Source organism: Cricetulus griseus (genome assembly GCF_003668045.3).
Source record: "Cricetulus griseus strain 17A/GY chromosome 1 unlocalized genomic scaffold, alternate assembly CriGri-PICRH-1.0 chr1_0, whole genome shotgun sequence".
Taxonomy (NCBI): domain Eukaryota; kingdom Metazoa; phylum Chordata; class Mammalia; order Rodentia; family Cricetidae; genus Cricetulus; species Cricetulus griseus.
The window spans coordinates 152,353,196-152,370,313 of record NW_023276806.1 but is presented as its reverse complement, the minus strand read 5'-3'; the positions used below and the strand labels follow the sequence as shown (position 1 = coordinate 152,370,313).

Here is a 17,118-nt window from a genome sequence, read left to right as displayed (position 1 = left end):
CACACAGAGAGAGAGAGACAAACACACACACACAACAGAAAGAGAGAGAGAGAGAGAGAGAGAGAGAGAGAGAGAGAGAAAGAGAGAGAGATTAATACATTTCTAAATATTTTTTAAAATTTCACCAAGTGGAGAAATCAACAGGACTGGCATGATACAGTATGATTCCACGTACATGAAACTCTTGAAAAGGCAAACTCCAATGAACTCAAGCTGATTAGTGGCTGCCTACACCCTGAGTCTAAGTTGGAGTCAGCTGTTGCGGGTAAAGTGGGAAGTTTCTGGACCGATGTAATTTTTCCAGGAACCCCACCCCCACCCCACAGTCTCACTATATAGCACTGGCTAGTCTTCAACTTAAAGTAATCCCCTGCCTCAGTCTCTTGAGTACTGGGGTTCCAAGCATGTACCACTACACCAGCATTCTCAGTATCTTCATTTGGCCCTGGCACCACATCACAGAAAGTCCTCCTGGTCATGTGTTGGTCACATTGTTCACCCAAACCATCTGCTTGGCACCTCCATCTTCGAAACTCCTTCAGGCCAGTGGGCAGCTTCTGAGCCATGCTTAGGGTATTGTAACCCCTGGTGATAACAAAGCCATCAGGTCAGGTCCCTGGCACCAAAGCTGCTCCTCAAAGCAAAGGATGGTGACAACACTCAAGTCTCCCTTCTCAAACCCCACCTAAAGCCCATTTTCTCTCCCTGGAATGATAGCTTCTGGGATCCAAGGTTTTGTCACAGAAAGAAAGCCTTTCTAGAATTCCTAGGGTAAGCCAAGGCAGTGCACAGCCTTCATGGAAGAGAGCAGGGGAGTGGAGAGGTTAAAAAAAGGTGGGGTGCGGGGAACAAGCACAGAATAGTATTGCAATAAATTACCAACAAAGAAGTGAATGTCAAAGTGAACTCCGGAAAGGTACACTGCTGTACCTTTACAGTGTGTGTGTGTGTGTGTGTGTGTGTGTGTGTGTGTGTGTGTGTATGTGTGTGTGTGTGTGTAGGGTCCCAGAGGACTGATCTGGTAGGGGAATCAGTGGGCAGTATGGAGGGGGTGGCAGGGTTGAAAAGACAGTGAAGGGACCCAGCTGGCAGTTACCAGGTGGAGAAAGGGAGGCTAGAGAGGTGATGTCACCCGCCTCCTGCCTCCCAGGGGGCTCAGGAAGCAGAGGGTGACCCTGGAGTTCTGGTGCTGCCAGGCTTCTAGCTTTGTGATCTTGGATCTGCCCGTACCAGCTCTGTGCCCCGGGGGCATGATGTTACTTTTCTCTGCCTCAGTTTCCTCCTCTGCAAAAGGAGGATGGGGAAAGGAACTGCGCAATAGCTCTTGGATGTGGCTGGGCCTGGAGAGTGGTGGCTCTAATTGAGACAGGACAGGACACAAGGGTGTCAAGGTATAGGTGTCAAAGTACAAACTTTGATAGTAGGTGGAGGGCTTCCAAGGTTCTAGATAGAGGTTAGGAGCCAACATGGAAACTGGGTGAGACTTACTTATGGGGATGAACACAAGTAAGGGAAGTGATTTCTGGGCTGTTTGAGAGGTGAAACAGTTTTAGTGGGCTTGGGGTAGAGCCCGAGTGTCATTGGTGGGATCTCTGGGGCCTGGGCTAGGGAGAGGAATGAAGGTATCATCTGCAGTGACACAGAATGGGTGGCCATTCCTTCCACCACCCTGTGCTCACGGTTTCTATCTTCTCTGACTTCTTCCCTGCCCATTTTCTCGCCTCTGTTTCTCCCTCCATCTCTCTTTCCTTTCCATGTCCCTCTCCCCTCTCCCCACTCTTCCCATTCCTTTCTCTCTCCAGTTGTCTCCCCCTCCTCTTACCCTTTCTCTCTTCTCTTCTTCCTTTCCAATCTGGTTCTGAAAATCTGGCAAGGCGAGGAGAAGCTTGCTCTCAGAGCCATGTTGTGAGGGACCCATTTGTGTATTTGCGGTTTACCTACCTGTAGAAAATTTATACCCCAAATCTCCCAGTGCTGCAGGCAAATGGTTTTTAATTCAGCTCCACAAATATTGACTGTGTTCAGGCTAACTGAGTGTACTTTGTACTAGAGGTGTCGGAGAGATGCAAATGGGAAAACCCAGTCCTTGGAGGAGCCAGTGTGGGGGGGGGCAGCCCATGTTGGTATGAGACACATTCACCGTCTTCCTGGAAGATTCTGAAGGGCTCTCTGTCTTGCATGTACTCTGGGTCCATTTCTCGCTCCAACCAAGTGCAGAAAGGGGCATTGTGCCAGTTTTGGAAGATCCAAACAGGACAGTACATTGTGAGCAGAATCTACAGGCATGAGGCTGAGCTCAGCCTGTGCCGACATCTGTCTGTTCGCTGCTCACAAAAGGCGTTAGCTGGAGCTGTGGACTTTTGCATCTATTACTTTCTTTCTTATCAATTTTACAAGATAGATGGTATAAGTAGGACTTCCTGCTCCACCAGTTTTTGTTTTTTCTTCTTCTCCCCCCCCCGCAACCCCCCAGCCATGCTAAGCATTCAGCTCTGCAGGGTTTGCTCTCTCTGTCTTTGGAAAGTGATCAAGGCAGGGCCCATCATGGTAATGAGTTCAGTACCATCTTCCTGAAGAGGCCTGTGGACAAAGGGGAGTTTAGAGAAATGCAGGAAATGAGATCTGAAGAGTGAGCAGGGGTATAGCCACGAAGTCTGCTCCTCACTCATGTTTCCACTTGTGGTTCATAGAGGACCACACTTCCTGACCCAGACATGATGCTGGGCAGCCTTGTGACAGGTCCTGGCCAATAAATGAAGCCCAGAAACCACATGTAGTCCTTGAGGGCTAGATGACTTAATTTGGTGAGACTTCACAAGAGCCCCTACTTCTCAGGCCTAGCAAACAGCATCATGCCAGAACAGTGATTCTCAACCTGTGGGTCTCGACCCCTTTGTAGGGGGTTGAATGATCCTTTCACAGGCATCGCCTAAGACCATTGGAAGAGACAGATATTTACAATTTATAACAGTAGCAAAATTGCAGCTATGAAGAAGCAACGAAACAATTTTATGGTTGGGGCTCACCACAACGTGAAGAACTATGTTAAAGGCTGCAGCATTAGGAAGGCTGAGAACCACTCTTCTGGAAGGTGCTGCTTTGCCTTCATCTGTGAAACATATCCCAGGTGTAACTCTTCTGACCACCCATAGTAGATAACTAGCAGACAGAGGTGTAACCCAGTTGCTTTAAGCCACTAAAGGTAGGGATTCTCTGTCATTGCTTATACAACTTTGCCTGTCTTAGCAGATACATTGGGAAAACAGATCTGATATATTATTTCATGTGCTAGAGCTTGAACCCAGGACCTCATGCATGGTAGGCATGTACTCTATCACTGAGCTACATCCCAGCTCCTGAAGCCTGACTTTAGAGGCACTCTTCCTCCTTTGGCTCAGCATTGAAAAGATACAACCTTTTTCTTTTTCCACATCTTATCAGTTGACTGGCTTTTGTCTCGTCAGTATCTGTAAGGCAATGCAAGAAAAGGGGCAATAAGGTTCTGTTAGACTGGGGACAGGAACAAAGTGGTGGCTTCATTTGTAGTTGGTGACTTTACAGCTTGACATGCCCTCAGTGCGAATGTGCTGAGGACAAGTGTCACAGATCATTGCCACAGGCCATGATTATTTATATACAAGAGAGGGCTCTTTCTTAACTTCCTAGTTCAAGAGAACATTAGCTCTTCCTCTGTGGCTTCTGTGCACTGTGCACCAGTCACTGTATAGGACACCAGAGACGGGTGGAGGGAGAGGAAGACAACTGATCCTTCAGGAGAGAGCTCTGTCTACAGGGCACAGTGGCTGGAGGTGGGGGTGTGGTGAATCTAGAGCTCACAATGCAGAGGAGAGAAGAGGGAACTCCAGTGAGAAGTTAGAGGACACATCCTGTCACTGTCAGAGCCATACTGTATGTAGGGGCAATCCCAGATTTTGAGGATGCAAGCACAGATGCTTGGCAAGGCCACACATTCCATAGTCCACAGTCCATACATAGTTCATAGTCCACACAGTCCATAGTCCACAGTCCATACAAAGTCCATAGTCCACACAGTCCATAGTCCAAAGTCTATAGTCCACATAGTCTATAGTCCACAGTCCATAGTCCATAGTCCACAGTCCATAGTCCACACAGTTCATAGTCCCCATAGTGCATAGTCCACATTCCACATAGTCCATAGTCCACATAGTCCACAGTCCACATAGTCCATAGTCCACAGTCCACATAGTTCATAGTCCATAGTCCACAGTCCATAGTTCACATAGTCCATAGTCCACATAGTCCATAGTCCACACAGTTCATAGTCCCCATAGTCCATAGTCCACAGTCCACATAGTCCACAGTCCACATAGTCCATAGTCCACATAGTCCACAGTCCACATAGTCCATAGTCCACAGTCCACATAGTTCATAGTCCATAGTCCACAGTCCATAGTTCACATAGTCCATAGTCCACATAGTCCATAGTCCACACAGTCCACATAGTCCATAGTCCACAGTCCACAGCCCACAGTCCATAGTCCAACTCAAGCTTTCCAAACCCAAAAGGAATAATTTCTTACTTTTTACTTGGACATGCAACTTCACAAACTGGCTTATTGTGAATGTCCAGACTTGGCAGTGTGTTCTTTTCTGCCCCAGGAGGAAGAACAGGGGAATGTAATGCATGTTAAACCTTTCTTTGCTGTACTTAGAAAAAAAAAAAAAAACCAAAACAGGTGTTAAAGAAGACCCTGGGGCACCAGTGCCCCTGCAGGCACTGTCTTGGACATGCCCCTGCAAGGAGCCCATTCTCCTCCCACCCCACTTGGTGGAGAGGGGTACTGGGTCTATTCCTCCCATCATATGGGGGGACTCCCTAGAGAGTTGCTTCTATCGGAACATGACTAGTTTGTCTACCTTCAGCAAGCAACTCATTCATAAAAGAGGACAAATGAACACAGTACCGACTGGCTGCTCGTACCTCGCTGTAATTGACTGTCTTTTGTAATCACAGGGAGGTTGCTGACTTTCTCTGCTGGGGTGGGGGTGGGGGCTTCAGGACAACTGGAGGCTGCGTTTCTGTATGCTTGTATCAGAAAGCAAGTTGTGTGTCTGTCAAATCTGAGGGGAGGATAAGGCCCATTACACTCAGCTTCGACAAGAATTTATCAATGCCTCTGTGAAGAGATATATTGGAAGGTACAATGTCTTATTTTTATTATGAATCATGTTAGTACTGTAAATTTAATGATAAGTCACAAAAGTCAGGCTTTACAATAACATTGTTTTCCTGGCATTAAAGTGATCTTACCATTGACCTGCATGCACCTTATCGATCCACGGCCACCTAACCACATGGAGCTGAACATTTTAAAACATTTTACACAATGCAGGAAAGCAGCGCCATCTTTCTCTCTACCTGCCAAGGCTAAGCTGCCTCCCCACACTTTGTTGGACTTTTAGGGGCGTCTTTTCACACCCGCCCAACTGATTCTTAATCACTTCGGATACACTCCAGAAAGCTCTTTCCGTTGGTGAAACAGTTTTGGAACCCACAAATCCTTTTTTCCTCGAGGGTTGCGTGTGAGGGCGCGTGTCCGGAAGGCGCAGCTGTCGCCAGACTCTGGAATGCTGTGCCGTTTTTCCCTAACCTTGACTTTAGGTACGCTCTCTCTAACCTCTTAGCAAAAGCAGCCCTCAAAATGAGCTGTCCTTTGGGGGGGGGAGGGGAAGAAGGAAAGCAGAGGCCTAGTTTTGGTCATCGTGAAAAGGGGACTTGCTCTCAGCAGAGCTTGGGGCAACTTCCCCTACTAAATCGTCCAGGGATTTTCGCGTGTCACAGAGCCCCCGTTCGCCACAGCCACCTAACGTGCTTCTCGCCACTCGTCTTCCCATACGAGAGAATGGGTGGCAGCACTAAGGTGATCTTATTCGTATTTCCCCCTCCAGGTTTTGTCATGGAAACGTTCACACCACCTCGAGACGGCGGCCCAGCTCCGCCCAGGGACTGAGGGCTTTTGGGACCCTGCGGGAGCGCGCTGTGCTCTCCGGACTCCCGGGGACACAGCTGGACGCGACCACGTCTCGGGTAGGGGCGGGGGGAGGCGACGCTCCGCCCCGCCCCGGCGCGGCCCCGCCCTCCCAGCTCGCCGGCGCCCTCCCCTCGCCGGGGGCTGCGAGTTGCGTTTGGTAAAACCCAACCCTGGAATATATAGATCACTGGAGCGCAATGAAGTAGCTTTTGGCGAGGGAGGGAGGGAGGGGGGCCTGGACAGTCACAGAGGCCAGTGCACGGCGGCGGTGGCACCTTCCTTCTCGCATCTCGGTCGCCCGGCCCGTGAGGAGGCAGCGGCGGCCGCAGGCGCCAGCAGAGGCGGCGGCGGAGCATCGAGCTGAGGCGAGGCGGACCGGCAGGAGCGCGCGGCCGGGGCCACGCATCTCCACACTTACACACCAACTCCCGCGCCTTGCACCCCGAGACCCGGGCTAGGGGCTCGAAGAGCCTCGGTGAAGCTAGCGGGATTCAGCTCCGGAGCCCGGTCAGCTTGGTTCTGAGCCTCCCGGGCGCTGGTTCCCCGCGGCGGGGTCCCCGCTTCTGCGCTCCGGACGCGCCTCCCGGACAGCCGGGTCCCCGCGGCCAGGACAAAGCCATGAAGCCGGCGCTGCTGGAAGTGATGAGGATGAACAGAATTTGCCGGATGGTGCTGGCCACTTGCTTGGGATCCTTTATCTTGGTCATCTTCTATTTCCAAAGTATGTTGCACCCAGGTAGGGGGCGCGTTAGCGTGGTTTTGTTGGATATTTTCTTCTCTCTCTCCCTCTGCTTTCTGCTTCTTCCAACCTCACCTCTTCCCTTCGGCCTCTTCTGGGCTCCTTGCTGCCGGGATCCGTGGGTCACGGAGTTGGGATGGGAAGAGGGAAGGTGCGCTTCCTCTTCCTCTCTCAGTTCCAGGCTGGAGGTTGAGACTGCAAGGAGAGGCGGCGTGTGTGGCCCCCGTCTTTCTTTTCTTTCTTTTTTTTTTTTTCTTTGTGTCTTGTCTGTTGGCTAGGTGGTAGAGAAAGGTAGGGGTTGTTGGAAGCTGCCAGGATCGAGGGTTAGTAGGAGGACAACACAACTCGGTCCTGGTTGCTCTTGAGGGCTGGAATGAAACAGGCACCGAGAGCCGGCTGCTCTGCGCCAGGGAGCGCTGCCTCTTCCTGGTTGAGGACCCCCGGGCGGCTGATGCACGCCCGGGCGAGGTAGTGGGTCCCTGCAGCCGCCTGAGAAGCCCTAAGCCGAGCTACCACGTGTTCCATGCCCGGCTGCGCCGAGCAGGTGTGGGGAGAGGGTGGGAGGGTTTACAGCGCTTCCCTCCACCCGGCATGATCTTTTGCGAAACACCCAGGGTCTAGCTCCGCAGTGACCTTGCAGCTGGCGCTCCAGGGCCTGGCCCACCAACCACCTTCCAGCTCTAGACCCCTACCTAGGGTCTCCAGAGCTTTTTGGGTCATAGTTTGGCCACCACAGCTCTTGGAGATACTTTGTGCAGTTCCTAGGCTCATCCCCTCTTCTTGGGTTCCGAGCATTCGGAGATCCGCAGCACAAGAACGAATCCTTCTGCAATCCTCCCTGTCTTAGGCTAAACTAATTCTACATCTGCTATCAGGATAGGGAGAACCCAGGCTCCCCTCTTCCGGGGGTTCCAGAAAGAAAGTTTGGGACTAGAGGAGGAGGGGCGCCATGGAGTGCCCTTGGCCCGGCTGTGCTGTATGGCTTAGAAACCCAACAGGTAGGAGTTTCTGAGAAGGTTGTGTGTTTTGCCTTCCAGTCTTGGTCTCCGGAGCCCCTTCTCCCATTTATCCTGGATTCAGCAGACCTGTGCTGGGCCACGTTGGCATCGAGACCCATTTTTTGATGCTGCAGAGTTGCCACAGTAATAATTTACTTTTCTAATTTCAGGGAGGAGGGTGAGGGAAACACATTTACTTCCAGGGAAATAAGGTTGGCTTCGCCTCCTGCCTTCTTAAGTGTGTGTCTAACATTTTCAGTAGACGCGGCCCCGAATTCATCAAGCCTGCCTCTTGGTGGATGGTAGAGCCATAAAGCTGTTCTTTGCATCAAACAGGCAGGGCTGCCGGCTGGCTGTGGGATTCCTTGACAGCGCAGGGACAGACTGGCCCCTCTTCCTTGTGGAACAGTTGTTGAGGCGGCCTGGCTGCCAAGAATATGTCTTGTGCTACCACATGGAACCCCAGAACACCCCAGCCAGTTCTGGTAAAAGATGGCTTTTGTTTGTAGCTTGTATTTTTAGTTTAATGTCAGCAAACTAAAGCGGTGTTTGTCTCCTCACTCAAACCTGTGGTTGTGAAACTTCTGAGGGAATTTAAAAATGGACTTTGCTGGCGTTCTGGGTTGCAAGAGGGTGGGACCAGACAGGCGGGCATCTCGAGAGTGCCAAGCTCCTGGGGCCACCCGGGACCAAGCCAGCTTCTCTCCCCAGAGGGCTAGTGGACAGGTTGGTATGCAGATATAATGAGGCTCCTGCGGTTAAACAAAGGGCCCAATGATTTGGTCTAGACTTCGGAGCTCTGTTCAGGCCTATTCAAGTTTTGCTGGGATGGTGCATGCCCGGTAATTCTCAGAAGACTTGCTTAGAGTGTACAGCAGGAATGGACCTGAACCTCCCTGTACCTATGAATTGTCATCATAATTCTAGTGCATGGGACCCGTGGTGAACTAGGAGATAGTCCTCAGCCCAGACGCTGGGGAAGAAATTTGTAACTTGTAACTGGTGCCTTGCATTCCCAGCTTTCATCAGAATTTATTAATTTATTAATTGACTTGGAAGTGGCTTTAGAGATTTTTCAGTGTAATTTTCTGGAACCACAGTGGTGTCTTTGCTTGTGCTGGACTGAATACTCCTCTTTGATCCTGCCCCGACAGGCCCTTTCTGGCCCCCTTTCTCCCAATGGCATTTGTTTATAATTCGTATTACGAGGAGTCTGCTTTTTCTGATCCCGCCACCCTTTTAGTGCGAGGCAAATGCTACTTTTAAAATATTGAATTGGATACGAACCTGCTGATGTCTAATTGAAAGTTCTTACTGGAAGTTGTACACTGTGTCGAAGAATCCTGTCAATATTAGTATATAGGGCATAAAAATATGCTTTGGAACAGTATTTTTATTTCTTGTCTTTCATTTTGTTAACATCTACTGTTGATAATTGAGGACAATTTTTTTTTCTGCTTTGAATTTTTAAAAATGATTTAAGGAGATTTATTTATTTTTAATTATTCCCTCCCTGTTGTGTGTGAGTGCGTGCCCTTGTGTCTACGTGCTTGTGTGTGTGTGTGTGTGTGTGTGTGTGTGTGTGTGTGTGCATGTGTGCGTGCATGAGCACTGTGTGCAGGTGCCTGCAGACGCCAGAAGGGGGTTTGAATCCCCTAGAGCTGGAGTCACAGGTGGTTGTGAGCCACCTGATGTGGGTGCTGGGAACCAAACTGTAGCCTCTCTACAAGAGCAGCAGATGCTTGTAGCTGGAGAGCCCTCTCTCCAGTCCTTACTCCTTTAGATTTGAAAGTGATGCAGTCTCATGGTATGGCAGTCTTTTTGTCTGGGAAGTCTCTCAGGATCAGCCTGGCAGAGACAGAAGGAACCCCAACACAGCCCAGACTGTGTCCCTCCTTGCCCCCAGATTTGAAGTACGCTGGCAGGAGGTCTCTGGATACCTCTCTGTGAGACAGAAAAGCAGTGTGTGAAAGAAATGAACTCAAGATTCCTTGCTGGTTGGAGGGTGTGAGGAGGGTAAAAAAAAAAACAAACAAAAAACCCCTAAACCAAAAACCCAAACACTGCCCAGCTCTCAGGCTGGCAAATGCTCCCTCCCATTCTAGTCTGCAGCCCACTGTCTTTTGTATTTTTCTAGTTCATAAGATTGGGTAATTGTGAGCTTGAGTAATTGGCCATCAGATAATTGGCCATTGGTTACACTGCTGAAGATTTAGCAGGAGTGGGCCCCTGACAGTTAGGCAGTTTTCTTTAGAAACCCGTGACCTTCTGAGTTAATAGTCTTCATGAAGTGCTTTTTTTTTTTTTTTTTTTTTTTTTTTTTTTTTTGGTTAGGGACAGGGTTTTAGGTTCCCTTCTAGTCCATCCATTTTATACAGGGCCTGACACATAGAAGGCTTTCCACAAAGTATTTGCTAGCTGAATGTATGAAGTAGATCCTCATCTCCAGCTCCATGAAAGTAGTGTCTTCAAGAATGGTCAGGGGTACCTGGTTTCTACCACCAGCTCCGCTGCAGCGGCGTGTCCGTGCATTCCCAGGCTCCTAGTTTTCTGGTGACTGGTCCCGGTTTAAACCCATTAAGATCATAGCTTTCACCATGGGCTGCACGACTCCTGAGGCACCAGATGCGGTAGATACTTCTCTGTGTCCTGGATGTCGGAGAAGGGTGGCCTCAGCCACGGCCTTCAGTCCATGCTGATGAGGGACACCCCCATAGGTGTGAACTGCTGAGTTGGAGTCACGTGCCTGTGGTCTCTGAGCCTGCCACCATGTGAGCCCCTCCATGAATGCAGCCTGTGGAAGTTCATTCTCTCCCTTTCAAATGTCTCACATACTTGCTCAAGACAGCAGGACTGTCTTTTGATGGAGCTATGTCATATCTTGCAAAGCTGGGAGGCCCCAGGTTGCGCTGTGTCAGGAGGGCTCCTTCCACCTTCCTTTTGTGTTTCTCAATAGGATTATGTTTTTTTGTTTAAAAGCTACTGTTCCTGGAGAAGCCTGCCAAGGAGAAGCCTGCCTCTCTCTCATTTTTTTCTCTTCTTCTGCCGTCTCTTTACTTTCGACTTCACCTGGGAATTCTTTGCCTGGGTTGAATGTATGGAAAGATTACAGCCTTTATTTAAAGATTTCATTGGGTCAGGTTGAACATAGAGATGGAAGCATGATTTTAATCTCTAATTCCATCTGTAAATTTGAGATGTGTAGAAGAGAAGCAGTTCTCCACTATTTACTACTCAGAGGCAACTAGATTTTCTTTTCCTCCATTGTGTAGAATGTATACATGGCTGAACATCCCTTACCAGAGATTTTGCAACCCAAGAAGCTCTAGCACTGGAAAGATTTTGAGAGCCACCATGGCAACACAAATGGAAAATTCTACTCCTGACTTCACATGATAGGTCATAGTCCAAATATGGGTGAATAAAGATATATAGGGTCATCTGGGTCACTTGCAGGCTGTGCACTTAAGGGGACTATGTTATACATATGAATTTCATGCTTAGTCTTGGGTCCAATCCCCAAGAGGCCTCATTATACACGTGTAGAGCTCCCAGAATGCAAAAAAGGGTTCAAAATTCAAAAAGCTTCTGGTTCCAATCATTTCAGATCAGGAAAAAATATATATAATATATATTACATATACATATATTAGAAAAAAATATATATATATATACATATATAAATATATCTGTATTTGAGATCCCATAATGCATTCTGGATCTTATTCAGTAAAATCTGTTTTATACAAATACACCATTCTAGTGAGTCATTGTTAAAATTTGAGACAAGAGTCTAACCACAGCCTTTAAAGTTTATAGACCTTCGTGTGTGTCTACCCTTACCTGAACCCGTGTAAAGTGCTGGTTCCATATCGTTATCTCTATGCTGTCACACATGGTTAATTTTACATTAGGGAATCTTCTTGCTTACATGTGGACTAAGTTTGGGATCATTCCAATACTTAGGGCTGCTTTTGTCTTACCTTGGAAGAGGTGCCAGGCTGCTGTCTGAAAAGTGTTCAGTAACTGAGGATGAGACATTCTGAGTCTGGGATCTTCCCCTAGGTAGTTGAAGTGTCTGTGCCTCCACAGGTTTTTTCGGAGCAGTCCTTACACGAAGAGCTCGGTGGATTCCAGCCAGTGCCTTCTCTTCCTTGCCCTTTGAAATAAGATGGGTGACTGAACGCCATGGAAAGGTTGGCTAGGGACTCTGAGAGGATGGGTTGGAAAAGGGAATCCACCCTCCTCCAGGGGCAAGTGCTGTTTGTATTTGTCTGGCTCAGTCAACCCGGTAAGTTAAACAGGAAATCAAAGGCTCCCAGCGGCAGGTACTACCCTTTCTCTTCTTAAACTCATGCAGAGACAGTCCTCGTCTTACTCTGGGGGTCAGGGGACACAAGCTAGCAGGCTTCTTCTGAGGGTAGATACAGAGAAAATAATGGAAGTCCCTCTGCTGACTCACTTTTTTATTTCTTTTCTTTTCCTGAATCTTGGGGCCCCATCTGATAGGATGGATCTGAGGCAGGGGACCCCAGTGTCTGCCCTGTGAATTGCTATGCTTTGTGACACTTGTTGTTTATACATTCTAGTAAGGTGACATTTGACTGTGTTGCAGTAGATGGCATCTTACCCTTGTGCTGGCCTCTCATGAGCAACCCTTTCCCTTCTTAGTAGGACATAAAATGGCAGTGTACCTCCACAGCAGATATCCTCCGAAGCCCTTTATAAATCCCGAAGGGACTTTGTGTGAACCACAGCATGCTCTGTGACCTCAATAAGGGGATGAGCAAAGGCACTTCTAGAAGGTTCCAGCTCTGGCTAGGGTGTGGAAGCGCTGGGATAGCTGACCAATGGTTCTTTCAAGCCTGCCAAGCTTGCTGCCTACCTAGGCTTCCATGTTTGCTTATCCTGTTTAGAGACCTTGGACTTGGTGCTTGTCTCTGCCTCTCTGTGTGTTCACATGTACAGGTATACATGTGTGCAGATTTACATGTGTGTGAGTGCATGTACACATCAGAGGTACACCCCTGGAGTCAGTGTCGTCCCTCTGCACATCCCATCTTTTATTTGGGGGAGGGGGTAGGGCCCTTCTCTGGCCTGGAACTTTCTAAGTAGGCTGGCTGGCCAGCGAGACTGTCTCTGCTTTCCAGGGCTGGGATTTCAAAAGTACCACACCCAGTTTTGTTATTGTATTTTTAAATGTGGGTTCTAAGGATTGAACTCATGTCGTCATGCCGGTAAGGCAAGCGCTTCACTGACTGAGAGCTCTCCCTCGCCCTGGTGCCATTTAAAAATTATTGTTATTATTAGTGATGATGTTGGTTAAGAGTCAGAATGGGAAGGGAAGGGGAGTAAGTTATGAACTTTAAATAGATAGAGACAAATTTCCTAGGGAGAGTATGTCCGAAAGCCCTGACCTAGGCCATTCTGCCAGCGCTTTCAGAAATGTATTGCAGGTATGACTTGTTATTTGTTCCTCTTCTGACTTGTCAGGGCGAGGATCTTGTCACGGCATCCTTATAGCCAGAGGGGCTTAGGAGACATTTAGAGAGTAGATAACTGAATCTCAAAGCTTGCTCTTCCAACCTTTCCTGGCCAGCCACACGCCTGGCCAGGAAACAAGAGGGATCAGCCAAATTGGATAAGTCAGAACCAAGCAGAGTCTGGTGTGGAACGTTCTAGAAGAATGGTAGGATGAATGAGGAACACACCACCAGAGGACTTAGAAATATGAGCAGCCTCTCCCAAAAGCTCTGTTTATAAATAATTTATACACATTATTACATAATCATATAAATATCTATGACAGGGTCGTTTCTAGTCATGGTGACTGCATAGTCACCTTTTCATTGTGTTCTGGCAATTTCATTGATTGACTCTTCCAACTGTGATTCTGTTGTTCTGTTTTACACTGTAATGTGGCCTGTGAAGCCCGGCAATCCCCAGAAAGGATGCCATTCTCTTGTGAACCTGGGTTGCACTGTGACCTTAAGCCCACCTCTCTGTGATGATAAGCTTGTTCAAGGTGACCATGACATCTGCAAACCTGCTGGAGCAGGGGGATTCCTGAGTGGGCCACTGGGGTTCCCACTTTCTGGTTGCCTGTCTGTTCCAACCCTCAAAATATTTGTCAAAAATGTTCCAAATGGTGTGTAACCTCAGGTGATAAGTTAGAAAGGGGTTGGGGGTGGCTGTTTCTGATAATTTGTGTTCCTTACACCAGGTTACATCTTTTTGTTTTTTGAGACACCTTTGTAGAACACCCTGGCCTTGAAGTTCTGATCTTCCTACATTTTCCTCCCAAGTGCTGAGATTTAGGCATCCATGATCAGGGCCAGCTGCATTTGCATTTTCTTCATCTGGGGCGTGTGTGTGTGTGTGTGTGTGTGTGTGTGTGTGTGTTAATGCACGTGTGTGGTTGTGGCAGCCAGAGGTTGATGTCTGGTGTTTTACTTGATAGCTCTATCTTTTTGAAATAGGTGCTTGTCCTGAATTTGGCACTCATTGATTCAGCTAGGCCAGCCGGCCAATGAAGTCTAAGGACCCTCTGCCCACTCAGAGCTTGGGTTACCAACATGTGCTATTTGTGCCTGTCTTTTTCTATGGGTGCTGGGGATCTGAACCCAGGTCCTCATGCTTGCACAAGAGACACTTATTTTACCTACTTAGCCATCTCCTTAGCCCCAGTTTCATTTTTTAATATTAAATAATAAATGGAAGTTCTAATGGTTCCTTCCCAGACTCTTTTGGGGTTCAGTATCATCTGGACTTCTCTAGAATGTAATCAGTAATTATCAGAAGTGCCTATTCTCTTGCTTGAGTCACAGTCCATTGTGACCCCAGTATGAAGGTCAGTTTGACCTTAGCAAAGCATGTAGCAAGGGCTGCTGTTCTAACATCACAGTTTCATGTGTGTCTCAGAGAAATGGGTCTTTCCCATTCTCTTGAGTGGTTAATGGAAGAGCTTTGGGTGAAAAAGCCCATAAAGACCCCTCAGGTGGAGAGGAGCAGTGGTTGGATTTCAGTTCAAAGCTGCTCATTTCGAGGATGCCCAGAATATGGATCCCAGTTCTCACTAGTCCACATGCCTTAGCTTTAGCTCCCTGGATGTGGTCATGCCCCATAATACACAGAATCTGAAACCCAGAGAGCAGCATGTGGGCTGTGGCTATCCATGTGCCCATTCTATGTCGTTCAAGATATTTTGTTGAATGCCTCCTAAGAGTTAGCCTTAGTTCTGTGTGCTGGAGACAGAAAACAGAAAAAAAAATCCATGTCCTTGTGGATGATGAGTTTAGACAGGGAGGCATAACAGATGTGTTTTTTTTTGGGTATGTTTTCCAATGACAAAAGCTGTGGAGAAAACAGTAAAATAAGGAAGGGGGTGGCTTACAGTTTGAAATAGGGAGGGCAGGCCTCTCAGATAAGGGGGCTTGAAGATTGAAGGAGATGAGTTTATGGAGCTAATGAGCCAACTTGGCTCAGGCACTTCTTAAATATTAATCTTCACAGGACTTTTGAGGCACACACTATTATTTTTGCAGCTTTCTAGGAGAGAAGGCAGGCTTCCTAAGATCTGAAGTACAGACACCGACGGATTCAGAACTGACCTCCTATCTGATGCTCAGCACACCTAGCTGGGGTCTTCACTGCATAGGGTGGTGTGTTCCTCCTCATGCCTACTCCCAGGACTGTAAAGAACGATTGGAACTTAGAGGTGAGGACCAGCAATCATCCCACCAAACAGTTCTGCATAAACAGTATCTGGCTTGGTACCTGCTGTCCCCATGATTTGGGCAAGTGATGGCCAATTAATTGTAGGGTGTAAGAACCAATGAAATATATGACTGAATGCAGGTGACCCACTAAGATGTGGCCGCCTCATTTGTCCTCTGAGTGATGTGGTGAGGATTACATGGGAAAGCATGTAAGATGGTTATTATAAATGATATATTTATTATAAACGATAAATTGTGAGAATAAACGATACATTGTGAGAATCGTAGAATGTTCCTCCTTTGTTTTTCATCTTCATGTCTACAGTAGTGCTGACATTTCGTCCTGAAACCTGAGCCAGTTCTCATCCATAGCACACACACACTGTAAGATTTACTAAGAGGTCCTGATGTCTAGACTCCTAGGAAGCGCCTTCTGGGTGCTAACTGGCTCATCTCCCTGCCAGTGCTTAATCTTAGCTTTGTCCCTATGGAGCATTTTGCAAAAGCATGTATATCAGGTAGGAAAAAAAGTCAGCTTTGTGGTTTTGTGCTGAATGCAAGAAACACTCTTTCCCTCCAATTATGCACATAACTACTGTGCAGGTTGCCATTAGCTATTAAAAAAATGACACTTGAGAAATAACCTGCATGGGGCCCTGGTCCCTGCACCATTTTGAAGTTGGTCTCTGAGGAGGGCAAAAGCAAGCACATGTATCATGGCTGCCCTTGAGCTGTTAAGTGGGTCCTTGTGGCTCGTGGCAAGGGCAGAGATGGCTGGTTTTTGTCTCCACCTTGTGCTCTTGTGTACTTAGGAGGACTTTAAGGCCAGTCACCTCTTATTCACCTCAGGGCCACACCGCTTGCTCTGTGAATAGCATTTATGGCTGAGGCTGGGGTCTACTCTGCCACTGTCACCAGACCAAGAACCTGATTTGAGTCAGGCCCTGTGTTTTTCACCAGAGGCAAGGGCACATCCTGTCACACACATCACAGGGCAGTAGGGTTTTCATGGTAGCTTGGGAGTTGGTGAACACTCACATTTTTCTTCCAGGCCAGAAAGGTCTCTGTCGTTTCAGGCATGAGGCCCACATAGTCACCCCAAGAACTTTTCCTGTGATTGATTTAGAAAAGTGCTGTTTACCTGGGGCCTATCGCCTTCTCTTCTCTCCCCAGGGGACATATCTGGGGAGATTTGGATGTCTCCAGTACAGAGGGATTGCCCCTGACATCTATGGGTAGAGGTCAGATGGGCTGCTCAGCACTTTGTCAGACACAGGAGGCCCCCACCACAAAAGATGGTCTAGCTCAGGGTATGAGTAGCTGTGGTGGATGGGAAGTGAGATTGCTCAGTGTGAGGGAAGTGCTTGCTGTGCAAGCATGAGGGCCTGAATTTGGATCTTCAGCACCCACCTAAGGCAGGTGTGGTTATGGCTGTAATCCTAGTGACTAGGGTGGCAGAGGCAGGGGATTTCCTGGAGCTCATTGCCCAGCCAGTCTAACTGAATTGGTGAGTTCCAGTTGTTTCAAAACATGAGGTGCATGGCAGGTGAGATGACTAGGTAGTTAAAGGTGCTTGCTTACACGAGCCTGCAGACTTGAGTCCAATCCCTAGGACACAGGTAAACGTGAAAGAGGGAACCAGTTCCACA

General features: G+C 48.1%; 1 protein-coding gene across 2 annotated transcripts in view; it reads left to right on the top strand.

The window, feature by feature from the left end:
• Window positions 1–6,141: 6,141 nt before the first annotated feature.
• The window catches only part of Chst11 (carbohydrate sulfotransferase 11), a 209,454-nt gene continuing 198,477 nt past the window's right edge, over window positions 6,142–17,118 (top strand). Inside the window, exon 1 of one of the 2 annotated variants that reach the window (XM_027392528.2) lies at window positions 6,142–6,735. In XM_027392528.2, the coding sequence (XP_027248329.1) occupies window positions 6,633–6,735 (103 nt within the window). In that variant the 5' untranslated portion in view covers window positions 6,142–6,632. Of the gene's footprint in view, window positions 6,751–17,118 lie in introns of both variants that reach the window. The other variant, XM_027392527.2, reaches the window with a different exon arrangement.